This window comes from Herpailurus yagouaroundi, unplaced genomic scaffold (assembly GCF_014898765.1).
Source record: "Herpailurus yagouaroundi ecotype Mexico unplaced genomic scaffold, PumYag 213, whole genome shotgun sequence".
Lineage (NCBI taxonomy): Eukaryota > Metazoa > Chordata > Mammalia > Carnivora > Felidae > Herpailurus > Herpailurus yagouaroundi.
The window spans coordinates 2,828,492-2,842,489 of record NW_024412444.1 but is presented as its reverse complement, the minus strand read 5'-3'; the positions used below and the strand labels follow the sequence as shown (position 1 = coordinate 2,842,489).

General features: G+C 48.4%; 2 protein-coding genes across 6 annotated transcripts in view; one reads left to right on the top strand and one right to left on the bottom strand.

Annotated features, from left to right (window-relative positions):
• SLC25A26 (solute carrier family 25 member 26) overlaps positions 1 to 1,614 on the top strand; it is a 139,767-nt gene extending 138,153 nt beyond the window's left edge. For 3 of the 5 annotated variants that reach the window (XM_040454501.1, XM_040454499.1, XM_040454497.1), the window contains one exon: positions 1,228 to 1,339. In XM_040454501.1, the coding sequence (XP_040310435.1) occupies positions 1,228 to 1,299 (72 nt within the window). In that variant the 3' untranslated portion in view covers positions 1,300 to 1,339. Of the gene's footprint in view, positions 1 to 1,227 lie in introns of all 5 variants that reach the window. The other 2 variants (XM_040454498.1, XM_040454500.1) reach the window with 1 other exon arrangement.
• A 781-nt stretch (positions 1,615 to 2,395) lies between these two features.
• LRIG1 (leucine rich repeats and immunoglobulin like domains 1) overlaps positions 2,396 to 13,998 on the bottom strand; it is a 116,356-nt gene continuing 104,753 nt past the window's right edge. Inside the window, exons 13-19 of the mRNA XM_040454495.1 lie at positions 8,774 to 9,094; positions 7,193 to 7,474; positions 6,224 to 6,643; positions 5,730 to 5,855; positions 5,005 to 5,151; positions 4,158 to 4,442; positions 2,396 to 4,059 (exon numbers count right to left, since the gene is read on the bottom strand). Of these exons, the coding sequence (XP_040310429.1) occupies positions 3,800 to 4,059; positions 4,158 to 4,442; positions 5,005 to 5,151; positions 5,730 to 5,855; positions 6,224 to 6,643; positions 7,193 to 7,474; positions 8,774 to 9,094 (1,841 nt within the window). The 3' untranslated portion in view covers positions 2,396 to 3,799. The remainder of the gene's footprint in view (positions 4,060 to 4,157; positions 4,443 to 5,004; positions 5,152 to 5,729; positions 5,856 to 6,223; positions 6,644 to 7,192; positions 7,475 to 8,773; positions 9,095 to 13,998) is intronic.

The following is a 13,998-nucleotide window of genomic DNA, read 5'->3' as shown; positions in this document are numbered from 1 at the left end:
AGACTCAGTCATTCGAGAAAGATAGGGGGTGTTTCCTCTAATCCTGCCTCCGGGAGAGAGTTTAGGCCCCATCCCTGCCGCAGAATCAGATGACACACACGGCTTTGGGACTTTTGTCAGAACCTGTTGGATTTTCAGTCGTGGATCCCAGGGCCTACCTCATTTTTACCGGCTGCGTAGCGTCCCCCCGTGTGGACATGGCGCCAGAATTTGTGTAACCAGCGGGGGTTTGCAGTTTCTCTGGTACCAGCAATGCCAGGATGAACACCTCTGGACGGTTACCGGGGCGCAGCTACAGGATGGCTCTTAAAGAGTGAAGCTCCACGTCACACCCCCAGTAACATTCTTTGACTTGGCCTTTCTTGGTTCCCAAGTCGTGCCACCGACGGGCCTCGTGTGCGTGGGGACGGAACCTGGGGGGACGTGCACTCTGCCTATCCCGTTCACCTTTCTTGTCCTTCCTCAGAGGAGAAGACAAATAGGGACTCCATGGAGATTGGCCTCCCTGTTCTGGTGTCACATCCGTGGGCCTCTGAGGACCAAATGCAACTGAGTCACTGGGAGGGGGGCGGGCAGAGTCGTGGGGAAGATCTCCAACACCCGAGCCCACCTTCCATCGCTGTGGCTGGCCGCGCCCACCCGAGGAGTCAGGCCTTTGACTCCTTTACAAAAGTCTGTTTCTCGGGGCGCCTGGGTGGCGCAGTCGGTTAAGCGTCCGACTTCGGCCAGGTCACGATCTCGCGGTCCGTGGGTTCGAGCCCTGCGTCGGGCTCTGGGCTGATGGCTCAGAGCCTGGATGGAGCCTGTTTCCGACTCTGTGTCTCCCTCTCTCTCTGCCCCTCCCCCGTTCATGCTCTGTCTCTCTCTGTCCCAAAAATAAATAAACGTTGAAAAAAAAAAAAAGTCTGGAAGTTTTCCGCAGGACTGCTGTGGGGACAGAGTTCTTGTTTCTTGGCTAATTACTGGACCTAATTGCGAGGCTCCCAAATAAGCTGTTTGGTACTGAGCCACGTTAGCCGGCAAACAGCTGGGCCCAGACTTCAACAAGTCTACTTGGGAATGTAATTTAGTGCCATTCTGAAAGGAAAAAGCACACGTTTTAAGTGCTGTGTGGGGTTTAATGATCCTGGTGTGTTGAGTTGAGCAAGCTGTGGGTGTTGGAATTTAACCTTTCTAACACACACCAATTTAAAAAAAAAAATCTTTCCTGCTTTTTCCCTTCCCTAGATTATTTGCAGGTGTCTTCCCTCGAACGGCAGCCATCAGTCTGGGAGGCTTCATCTTTCTTGGTGCTTATGACCAAACCCGCAGCTTGTTACTGGAACTTGGCAGAGGGAGCCCCTGAATCCAGGATGGCCCCACATGCACTTCTGTCCAGAAAGGGGGCTGCTGTGCGCACGGGCTCCCTTCTGGCGAGCAGCTGCCCGCCCATCTGAACCACCCGCACCGCGCCCCTGTGTGTGAGGATAGGACCTTGAGGGTGTCTTGCCTGCTCCAGGCTGGCTGGAACGTCGACTGCCGCCTGTCTGCCAGATCGCCAAGAGGACCGTGTCCACAGCGGGACTTGCGACCATTTCCTCAGAACCCGTTAATAAATAGGTTTGGTGATGCCGAGTCCAGGCTGCTCAGAGCCGTCATTTGATCTGTATCTGATCTTGAGCTTCCTGCCACCTGCCAGTGGACGCAGCAGAAGGCAGAGAGGGTTCTCCTTCCGAAAGGATGGCTAGACCGGGAACAGGAAGGAGACTCAGGAGAGGTGCACGTGGGTGGGTTTCTCTCTATTGTGAGAGCTTAGGGCTTTGTTTAAAAAGCATGAACTGCAGGTGCATAGCCGGCATTCTATTAGGCAACTGGGCTGCTGCTCTTAATTACCCTCAGATTTCCCCCCAAAACACACAGTTGTATTATTTTACAGAGTTTACAGAGAAGGATCCACCGGCCGGCGTGGTGTGTGTGAAAGCAAGCCGGTAGTTGCAGCTCCAGGGACGAGGTGGGCCCGGTGCGTCCGCGGAGGGTGCTGAGCCCCACCCCCGCTCCTCGTGAGCCCTTCCCCCCCCCCCCAGGGGCCTGGGCTGGCTGGGGAACAGAGCAGGGTTTCTTCGTTCCTGATCGGAAAGGTTTATTGTCTGCAGTTAGAAGGGGAGGTCACCATTTCAGAGCTTGACTAATAAGCTCCAGGTGTTAGAAAAATTCAGAGAGAAATCTCAGGAATCTAGTGGTGGTGTATCCTCCCTGGGGCTAAAGTATAGGATTTTGCTTCGCATAAAACAAACTCCCCCCTTTCTGGGGGGAAAAAAAGATAATTAAAGGCAGAATAAGTGCATTTGGTTTGTGAATTTCTGGAATGGAACATACTGCTTACAATGTCACTAGACAAATGACCCCAGCCACCCAATGAACGTTTATAAATGAACCTTTATTAAAGACACTGCAACACCGTTTGTTAGACACTTCAATATTTTACATGTTTTTCAATGTACATTGTACCAAAATTTCTATAAATAAATAACTTTGTACATAAAAGTAATACTTCCTCTTTCACATTGCCTCTCAGAAGCAGCAAATTCACATATTTTGTGGAAGTAACATGAATCAGTTGACTGTTGAGAACACAATTCTAAATGTGCTTACCTTTTGCAACAGTGATGAGATCAGACAGTGAAATTTAACAACCCTTTTGTCAATCTCTGCCTTCAGCCTTTTCGCTAAAGGAACTTGCTTTCCGAGATCTTAAGGACCTTGTGTCAATGTCAGTTTTCCTGAACTACACATTGGTACTCACAAGATGGTTAGCTTCGGGTCTCAAAAGTGCAAGTATACCCAGGTGCGGGGCCTAACCTCATACAGTCCCAGCCCGGGTCGGCTATGGGAGGGAAGGGTGTGGACAGACATGCCCCGGATCCTCAGTAGAGAGAAGCTAGCCCTGAAAAGTAAGGACTCGATCCTTTTCCTCCCCCGCGGTCAACACAGTATTAAGGATATTGGCAGAACTAAAACAGCACTATTGAAAAAATCCACAGGTACCAACACCAGCAGCCTCTATCTTATTAAAAAGCCTCAAATGACAATCGGGTGATACAACCACCACATTTGCTTTTCTCACGGAATTTGGAACAAACGCTTGTGGTGGGTTCACCCCCCTTCTGCTTGGCGAGGAACTTACAAGAAAAAAGTCACATATGGCAAAGGTACGTGACGCGGGCGTCTCGGGACTCTGCGGGGGGGGGCGGTGAGCTCCAACAGCCTCCACACAGGAGCAATACTGACAGGAAGTTCATTCCCACGCAGACGACGGCTGTGGTGGGAAAGCAGGCTAGGGGGTCTGTCCTGTGAAGTGCAATACGAATCCAAGGACTTTCCATCCTTCCCACCCACCAGAAACTCCTGGGAGCAAATGTGGTTTTTAGCTTCTAGAAATTCCATCCATGCATTAAGGCACCAGAACCATCCCCCCTCCCCAAATTAAACAGCAACCTGATAGGAAAAATAATATTGTCAAAATTGTATGATTTCTTTGTTAACCATGCACTAAAGATTAAAATAGCCTCTGCAAAAGATATATAATATATATGAAATCTCTGAAAACTCTTATGTACAATGGTATCAAATACTTTTCTGTTTTGTACACAACAGCCTCTGGCAGTTCTGTGCTGTGGCTGCAAGTCCTTTACACTACGGATACTCCACATGGAAGTTTAAAACCTATGTACACATCAGTGACGCTTGAACCCAAGCTTCCTCACAGCCTCTCCTACCTCTTTCCTGTGGAGACGGACACAAGAGCTGAGGTAGACAAAGCCTAGATTTTCGGTGCAAAGAGCAGGGGCACGCCCCGTTTCCCGGGTGGCTGTCCTGTCAGTGGTGGGTACTCGGGACCGGAGTCACATGCTTTGGGGAGGTGTCCATTGTAAAGAAGCAAGTGCTGGCCTTCGCCGGGGAGGTCGGGACAGCCCGAGGAGGCTTCTGTGAGCTCAGGACTGCCTGGAGTTAATGTCAAGGGAGGCTGGAGGTCCATGGAGTCGGACTCACACAACCTTGCTAAAGTCCAAGAAGACGCCCCTGTGAGAAAGGAGAGGACGCGTCAGAGCCTCCAGTCTGGCTGCTGCCCTGCCCCCACCCACCTGCCGGGAACTCCCTGGAAGACACTGAACATCTACCTTTTCCATCCAGAGGTGCTGTGGGCTTTTTCTTCAAGGAGGCCGGCATTCTGTCGTGGTTACTGGGGTAGAGGGACCCCCTGCAGTCGGCGCGGGACCCGTCAACAGTCCCACCGGTCAGGTGGTGCGGAGAATGTTCTCGGTCACTCTGACTGGGCTCCGGGCCGCTTAGCGTACCTGCCTGTGTATGGTCTCTGGGCACAGGCTGAGGACGGGACGCTTGTTCCTTGCAACTGCTGTCCGGGTTAGTGGTGTAGTCACCGCACACAACCGGGCCGCTGTGCTCTGCAGGGCCAAGCCAGAGCCGGATTAGAGCCATGGCCACTGAAGTGTGCGTCCCCACACAGGAGAGGGAGCTGAAGTCCCCTGCTGTGAGGCTGCAGCCCTGCTTAGACCAATGCTGTGGAAGTCCTCTCTCTCCCAATTGTGGTCACAGAAAAAGGCCTGGGCAAACAGGAAGTCATTAACGAAGAGTGGGGTCCTCCACGTTTCAACACTTCAGATTAATTTCTGTATCAGAGCGAGTGGCCCTACTGTTATGACATACCACGTAGGGGCAGGAGGCACCTTGATCAGAAATACCCTGGTGAAAAGGTTCTTCGGTTTGGGCCATGCCCTTTACTCAAATTGCTCGTAAACCTGGAAACTTCAAGCCCAGGATCACCATACCACAGACTGATGTAAGACACCTCCTACTCCAGAATTATGAGAGCCAGACCACAGCTTCCTGTTTACACACTGAATACCAAATTCTGAGACCATTAATTCCTCTTTCCCTTTCATTTAATGAACAAGTCAACCCAAATTTTAAGAACCAAAGACTATTCTGGATAAAAGCATCTCTTACCCATCTTCTGTGGGCCAGGTCTCCGCTGGGCTTTCTCAGTCACGGCCCAGGGCTCCTTGTTATAACCAGCACAGGGCTTCGGCTGCCTGCACGTCATGCCATGAGTGTCCACCTCTGAAAAGAGGCTTGTGTCTCTTGGACAGACACCTGTAGTAGATTCCCACAGTTAGACATGCCAGACTTACCTTTTCAGAGTACGCTTTAGGAGAACAATGGGCAAGGCTACCAGAAGAGTCCTTCTTACAATGTTCTTGACAGAGGTAGGTGCCTGGGCGGACCAGCAAGAAACATTTTGTAACAGGCTTCCCAGCAGTCAGGCCTTCCAGTGTGCAGAGCCATGGTGGTGAGCAGTCTCCCCTGTGGAGGAGGCTCACCTGGCAGACCACTCGAGTAGCAGGGACCGGACTACAGCGCAGGCCTGGGCCCTTTCCCTATGGGTTGGTTTCAGGCCCTGTAATGTCCTGTCGGACCTCTTCTTTCAATCCTACCCTATCCCGACTAGGAGATCCTGAGCCCCTTATAAAGCAACCTCCTGCGGTCTGGACTTTTAAAACCCTGCAAAACTTACACAGGGAAGAGCCAACAAAGATGTAACAGAAGGCTGGAGTCTGCCAGCCTTCTAGGTCAGCTGTGCTCAACCTAAGGCCACACACCTGCCCCGGGAAGGGGCCGGAGGCCACCTCCAGCTCCTGAGGACAAGATCACATCAGGCTTAGAGCCCTTACCGTTGCTCTCGATGTGCCCATTGGCCTGATGGCCACCCTCAGTCCTGATCACAGTTTCCTGTCGGTCAGAAAGAGTCCCCTGAGAAGACAGGTAGCTTGGAACATCTGGTGGCACAATGGTTTCATCTGCGAGGAGACAGGACAGTCAGATACTAGGTGTCCCAATCCTTCGTGGGGATAGGAAATGAAACACTTGTTCAGTATCAAGCCCAGACACAGCACGGCCACCAGCAGCGTCCCAGGCTGTGCAGAGAGACTGTCTGCAGGGCTCAGCTTAGCCTTCCTTTCCACCTGGGTGTAAAAACAGTGTGGCAGTCGGAGGCCTGAGGCCACCAGAGAGAGCAATGATGCCAAGAGAACCACAACACCATCAGGTCACTGCAGCAACAAGCCACCACGTGGCCACCATGCAATGGGGCGCCTCTGGACCCGGCCTCCTCCACAGTGATCCCTGCTTTTCTCCTGCCCTGAAAATAAACTCAGCAGTGGCTAACCTGTGTTGGTGACACTGTATTCCTCACTCTTCTTCCTGGTCTGGTAGATAATGCACACCCAGACCAGGGACGTCAGGACAATACTGCACACCACAGCGATGGTGAAGATGCCCACGGTGGTCCCATCCTTCCTGCAGCCAGGAGTGGGCAAGATGCTCAGCTGGCTGTGGGCGCGCTCCGTGCCGAGGGCATTGGACATCTCGCAGGTGTACTGGCCCGCGTCCTCCACCACCACGTTCTGAACCACCAGCAGCTGGTTGCCGGGGGTGAAGTGGTGGCGTTCGGTGAGGCTCAGAGGGCGGTTCCCCTTGAACCAGGTGATGCGGGGCGCAGGGCTCCCGGTCGCCTTGCACTGGAGAGCCACCGTTTCTCCCATGGACACCACACGGTCTTCCAGAGGCACCACCAAGGACGGGGTTTCTGCAGGAAGTTAGAGGAAGCCTTCCGGTTATTCTACGGGCCTGCCTTGTCTTCTGGGCAAAGAACAGTCCAGCATGTCAATGAAATGCCCTATGAGATCGTTATCAGACTGGCAAGCTTTTCAGAAGACCTACCACAGTAACTAAATCTTTCCCATTGTGCGGGGTGGCTCCCACAAGGAGGAGGAAGTAACCTTGAGCCACAGGAGCCCCTACTGTCCCCCACCTGCCCTGTGCCACACTTCTGCTTCTAAAGCAGGCCACACCCAGCCAGCGTAAGGGCAGTTCTAGAATGTTCCATATCAAAGCCCTATACTCTAATTCACTGTGGATCTTAAACAAAAAAAACAGAAAAAAAACAAAACCACTTGAAGAGAATATTAGAAAGCAACTCAAAATTTGAAACCAACAGAACCAGCACACCACACGCCGCTCCACACCGTAGGCTCCACCCTCGGAGAACCTGGCCTCTAGGTGTCTGGCACCTGAGGCCCCTCTTCCACACCCACAGCCACGTGCCCTTATGTACTCAGCGTATGAGCGGTCGGACCTAAGACTGTCAGAGTGGCATTGGCTGAAACGGTGCCGGCCGAGTTCTGGGCGGTGCAGCTGTAAACCCCCATGTCATCTATTTTCACATCCGTGATGAAAAACACGTCGTCATCGGGCATGACGTGCATGCGTCGTTCGCGAGCAGCGGGGAAATCTGTGCCTCCGTCCTTCTGCCAAGCGATCTGGGGGTTGGGGTGGCCGGTGGCAGCACACTCAAGGCGGGCCATCGTGCCCGTCCGGATGGCGATGTCGTGGGGTATTTTGGTGAATGATGGCAACACTGCAAAATACATAAGATGTACGGTCAGGCTCGCGTCATGGGAAAGCCGGATGCAAAGGCCAGGACGACCCTCTGCCAAGAAGACCTCCTGCTCTGTGTCCGCGTGTCCCCTGGGCACCCTTCATGCCAATGTCTGCTTAGAACCACTCGTGCCATCTTTGAGCGAAGAGCAGCAGGCTTCCCCAAACTGCCCGCCTCTCCCTTCCGTGGGCCTCCCTTGTTCACCTGAACCTGGCTGTCGTCCCCTCAAATGAAGACTTCATGAAGCGTTTGGCCTTTTGTTTCTCACATGGCTGTCGATGCGGGGACACTCGGTAAATACTAGGGTCTGATACATGACTGCCTTAATTAAGCAACAGAACAGAGCCTGGGAAATACAAATGATCTGCTCCGGCAAGACACGATTACGGCAGGGAGAGTGACATGCCCTCAACCTGGGCAGAGCGACAGGATGGCATGTACCTCCCAAAGACACCTGTGGTGGAGACTTGGTGTTGGGGCCACAGTACTGCACCCACGCGAGCTCAAGTATACACCAGCTTATTTCAGCCAAGACTTCCCTGACACGGGGAAACATCCAGCCACACGCCAGGCATCACTGCCATTCCCATCGAGGTTACTTTGCTGGAAAAGTCTAACAGTTCACTGAGTTTTTGATAAAGAACACTCCTTCAGAATAAGCCAAGACAACAGGCCACCGTGGGGTAAAGAATGTGTTTTCCTGTGGTCTGTGAGGGCTTAAAGACAGTGGTTCCAGCACTTCTTAACTGGAGGCTTAATAATCAGGAAAACCTTACCAGGTTACTTTGGGGGGGCAGTGCTTAACTACTGCAGCTATTAACTTCTCTTCTTCTGCCCTAAACTCACTGCAACAATAGCCCTGAAATAAGCCAGCTTGATAGGCTCTAAAGCTGGTTACAGAGTAAAAACTCCTCATCAAACACCCCAGGGCCATCCTGTCGGGCTGGCAGTCCACAGGCTCCATGGCCATCTACTCAGAGGGCAGGAGCTTCCCCACAATCAGGGCACATGCTTGGAACCTGGACCCCAAACATCATGGGTGGTGGAGAACAAATGTATAAAAATGCAAGGATGGGGCCCCTCGTGTCACTTAGCAACCGGATAAAAAAGTCACCAAAACCAAAACAGACAATTCACTGAGAATAACTTCAATCTAAAAAACACGCTCTGGGGCCGACTGGACAGTAATATCCCAGTGAAGCTTAGGCGTCTCCCATCTGCATCCTTCCTGTGTGGATGTGCAGGACTCTTACACCAGGGCAAAGAGCACTTCCTCACCATTCACGACGAGCCTGGCCTTGTGTGAGTAGGTGGAGCCGAAGTGGTTGGTGATGACACACTGATAGCGGCCCTCGTGCCCGAAAGTGACACGGCGCAGGTGCAGGATCGTGGTGTACTCCATCACCACCCCATCCTGCGCGCGCACGTGGGCAAAGTTCTCCATGTCGGCATTGGCCAGGACCTCGTTGTCCTTCTTCCAGGCAAAGGTCATCGGGGAGCTGCTGCTGCTGGCTGCCGAGCACGTGAAGCGGATGTCCTTGCCGACCACGGCCATGGTGGGCTCTGGCTGGGTGATGATCTGTGGCTTCGGTAGGTCGTCTGGGGAGAGAAGAACCAAATTTAAGGCTCCCCAACCCAGGCTCTCAGGACACACGGGGACCTCATCTTTCAGTGTCCCTGCACAGCCTCCCACACTGTAAAGGCCAGGAAAATCCATGGATATCTGGCTTTATCCAGTTATAAACCCATGAGCAGTGATCACCTCTGTGACCACATTCCTTGATTACAACGCATCTGCTATTACTCATGTACAAAAAGCATCGATTTTAGGAGTTTCCACGAGAATACTACACTTGGCTTCACTTGCTTACCTTAACACAAAACACACTAACAGGAACCACCCGCCATGACTGCACAGACCTTACCATAAACTTTACTCCAAAAGGAGTGGGGTAGAAACCACTTCCAGAATGTGAGAAGAGCTCTTCCAAAACTGCACTTCTTTAATGTAGGGAGAACACTAGCAAAAATGGTTGTAATCAACGGTTTCAGAATTCTGGAAGATAACCAAAGGCTGTAACAGCCCATGAAGGACGGACTCAAGAACACGTCTGAATCTCAGGAAGAAAAGTGAGCTTTGTGGCATTCTAACTTAAGTCCCATCCCTCTCTCCCCTAGCCTTAAAACCCAGCAGCGTAGTAACCACTGAGAGGGGCAAAGTAGGTTTGGAGCCCCCGCCACCCCCCACCCAAAAGCCCCATCCTCTGGGCTGGCATGATTGGATCTGATGTAGTTTGCTGAGCAGGGAAGCCCTCCCCCTGGGCTACCATTTGATGAAAACAGTCAGCAGGCACCTATGAAGCACTTTCAGCTGGAGCCAACAAGACACTGGCCAAAAAACTAAAAAGGAAAAGTAGTGCGTGAAATGTTGACGGTGGGCTTTGAAAAGGTCTACCGTGTTCCTGAGGATGTAGAAGGCCACATGCATGTGCAGCACCGTATACTTGCCCAAGAAAGGCCTGAGAGGATCCTAATTTCTTACCTGTGATTAGGGATCAGCGCAAACAGGAAGTGGTGGCACACCCCCCAGCACACAACATGGATGCTGGACAAAGGATGGGAGACTTTCTGAAGTGATCTAAGGACTGTCTGTCCAGGTAGTAGCTAACCAGGGCTACAGGTTACTGGCGACATCCAATAGACTTTAAAGTATTTGTCCAGAGGGGCGCCTGGGTGGCGCAGTCGGTTAAGCGTTCGACTTCAGCCAGGTCACGATCTCGCGGTCCGTGAGTTCGAGCCCCGCGTCAGGCTCTGGGCTGATGGCTCAGAGCCTGGAGCCTGTTTCCGATTCTGTGTCTCCCTCTCTCTCTGCCCCTCCCCCGTTCATGCTCTGTCTCTCTCTGTCCCAAAAATAAATAAAAAACGTTGAAAAAAAAATTATTAAAAAAAAAAAAAAAAAGTATTTGTCCAGAAATTGTAGTAACACAGAGAACAACAACAAACCAAGGGGAAAACAGAGAGGGAATCTGATGCCCACAGTTGCCACATTATTTTAAAGACTCAGTTTCCAACAAAAAACTATAAAACTAGATAAACAGGAAAAAAAGCAGTCAGTGGAAACTGAAGGAAGCCCAGATCTTGGACTTTTAAAGACCTTAAAGTGGCTTTATAAATATGTTCAAAGAATGAAAGGAAATCATGTCGAAAAAAATTAAAGGACAGTATGTGAATACTCTCCCACCAAAGAACACCAATAAACAACTAGAAATTATAGAAGTAAACAAAACGTAAATTTTGGAGTTTAAAAGTATAACTGAAATGAAAAATTCACTCGAGGGGCTCAGTAGCCCAAGTGAGCAGGCAGAATTGGTGAAATTGAGACTATCCAATCTAAGAAACAAACAAACCAAAAAAAATGAAGGATAATGAACATTCACAGAGACCAGTGGGACAGCATCAAGTGTAACAACGTAAAAATAATGGGAATCTAAGGAGGAGAAGAAACAAAAACAAGGCATTTCTAGAAATAATAGCCCCAGACTTCCCAAACTTGATGAATAGGTATCTACACATCCAAGAAGCTCAAAGAACCCAAATAAACTCAAAGCCCTCACCTGGAAGCTTCACAGTCACACTTTCAGAAGTCAAAGACAAATGAATCTTGAAAGAAACACCAGAGCTGCAACCCATCACACAGAAGGAATCCTCAATGACATGACAGCTGATTTGTCATCAGAAACCATGGAAGGCAGTAGGAAGGCATACTCAAAGTCCTGAAACAGACTGTCAACTAAGAATTCTGTATCCAGCAAAACTAACCTTCCCAAATAAGGGAGAAATTAAATCACTCTCAGATTTACAGACAAATCACCCAGTGGAAATCACTGCTACCAGACCTGTCCTACAAAAAATACTAAAGGGAATCCTTCAGGCTGAAATGAAAAGACACAACAGTAACTGAAATTCACACAAAGAAATAAAACACACCATTAAAAGTAAACACACAGGTCAGTATGCAAGGACAGTCTAAGTGTATTTTTGTAACATTCTTCTCTTCCTGATTTAGAAGGCAACTACAAAGAGCAATAATCAAAAAGTGTTGATCAGGCTTATGATGCATAAAGATGTAATTTATAGGACAACAGTAACACAAAGGAGGAGTTCCACAAATGGAGCTTAGTAGGAGCAAAATTTTGCATACTACTAAAGTTATTAATCTGAACTAGATTGTTTTAAGGTGTTAATTATAATCCCCACAGCAACCATTAAAAAAAAAAAATCAAAAAAGGCAGTGATTACCAAAATGGATAAAAACCCATGGCCCAGGCATTCACTATCTCTAAGAGACACACTTTAGATTCAAAGTCACATATATCAAAAGAGAGCTACAGTGTCCACACTGATGTCAGATAAAATAGACTTTAAGGCAGAAATGGTGGGGCGCCTGGGTGGCTCAGTCGGTTAAGCGGCTGACTTCGGCTCAGGTCATGATCTTGTGGTCCGTGGGTTCGAGCCCCGCGTTGGGCTCTGTGCTGAAGGCTCAGAGCCTGGAGCCTGTTTCAGATTCTGTGTCTCCCTCTTTCTCTGACCCTCCCCTGTTCATGCACTCTATCTCAAAAATAAATAAATGTTTAAAAAAAAGACAGAAATGGTTACTAGAGACAAAGTAACTTTTTATAATGTAAAACAATCCATCAGGAAGACATAAACATCATAAACATATATGAACCTAACAGAGCTCCACAAAACATGAAGCAAAAACTAACTAAAGAAATGGACAGTGCAACAATAAGTTTGTAGAATTCAATACTCTGTGTTCAATGATGGTTAGAACCACTAGGCAGATGATCAACAAAAAAGTACAAGACTTGAATAACACTATAAGCCAAACAGACCTAGCAGACATCTATAGAACTTTCCACCCCCACAAGAGCAGAATAAACATTAATTTCAAGCACACATGGAATACCCTCGAACAGAGACCATATGTTATGCTGAAAAACAAATTTCAGTACATGAAAAAAGAGAAATCCTACCCAGTGTCTTCAATGACAATGGAATGAAGCCAGAAATCACTATCAAAAGCAACACTGGGAGTCTAATTTGTGGAAATCAAACTGAACTTCTGTAAGTCAAAGAAGAACTCATAAAGGAAATTAGAAAATACTTTGAAATGAGTGAAAATGAAAACACAGATACAAAAACTTAAATGTTGCAGCTAAAACAGTGCTTATAGGAGAGATGGAGAGCTGTCTACATTAAGGAAGACCTCAAATTAATAAGAAGACCTCACCTTCCTCATTAAGAAATCAGAAAAACAAGCTATCCCCAAACCAAGCAGAAGAAATAATTATAGAGGAGAAATAAGAGAAAAAAGGGGGAAAAAATCAATGAAAAGTTAGTTCTTTGAAAATACTAATGAAATTGAAAAATCTGTAGACTAGCAGAATGGGGAGGTGGGGAGAAGACACCAAATACTAAAATTAGGAACAAAACTTACCAACTAACCTCACAGCAGCAAACGGGAATACTATGAATAATTTGTATGGCAACAAATCAGATAAGCTGATAGATGCACAAATTCTAAAAAAGAAAAATTACCAACATTGACTCAAGAAGAAACAAAATCTGAATACATTTTAACAAGTAAAGAAATAGGATAATTTTGGTGTGTCTGGCTGGCTCAGTTGGTTAAGCATCTGACTTCGGCTCAGGTCATGATTTCATGGTTTGTGATTTCAAGTCCTGCATCAGGCTCTATGCTGACAGCTCAGAGCCTGAAGCCTGCTTTGGATTCTGTGTCTCCCTCTCTCTCTCTCTGCCCTCCCCTGTTTGCACTCTGTCTCTCTTTCTCTCTCTCAAAAATAAACATTAAAAAAAATTTTTTTTTAATAATTTAAGAACTTCTCACCAACAAAAAGCCAGACCCAAATGGCTACACTGATAAATTTTCCCCAAATTTAAAGAATAATTATCACTAATCCTTCAGAAATTCTTGCAAAAAACAGATGAGTAAACATCTCACTCCACTGTAGGAGTCAAATATTCCCAGACAACAAAATCAGACAGAAACCCAACTATACACCTGAGTAGAGATGCAAAAATCTTCTACCGATATACCGGCAAAGCAAATCCCACAACATATAAAAAGGATTATACACCACGACCAAGTTGGATTTATCCCAGGAATGCAAGGTTGGTTTAACACCCAAAAATCAATGTACCATATCAATAAAGGTTGGGGGCGGGGCACATTATCCTTCAACAGATGCAGAAAAAAGCATTTGACAAAATTCAACACCCTATCATGAAAGAAATACACAACAAGTTAGAAATAGAAGGGGAATTCCTCAACCAGGTAAAGGCCATCTACGGAAAACTTACAACTAATACCATATCCAACAGTGAAGGACTGAATGCTTTTGCCCAAATCAGGAAAGACAAGGAAGTCTGCCCTCACCACTCCTAGCCAACACTGGAGGCTCTACCCAGGGCAATTAGGC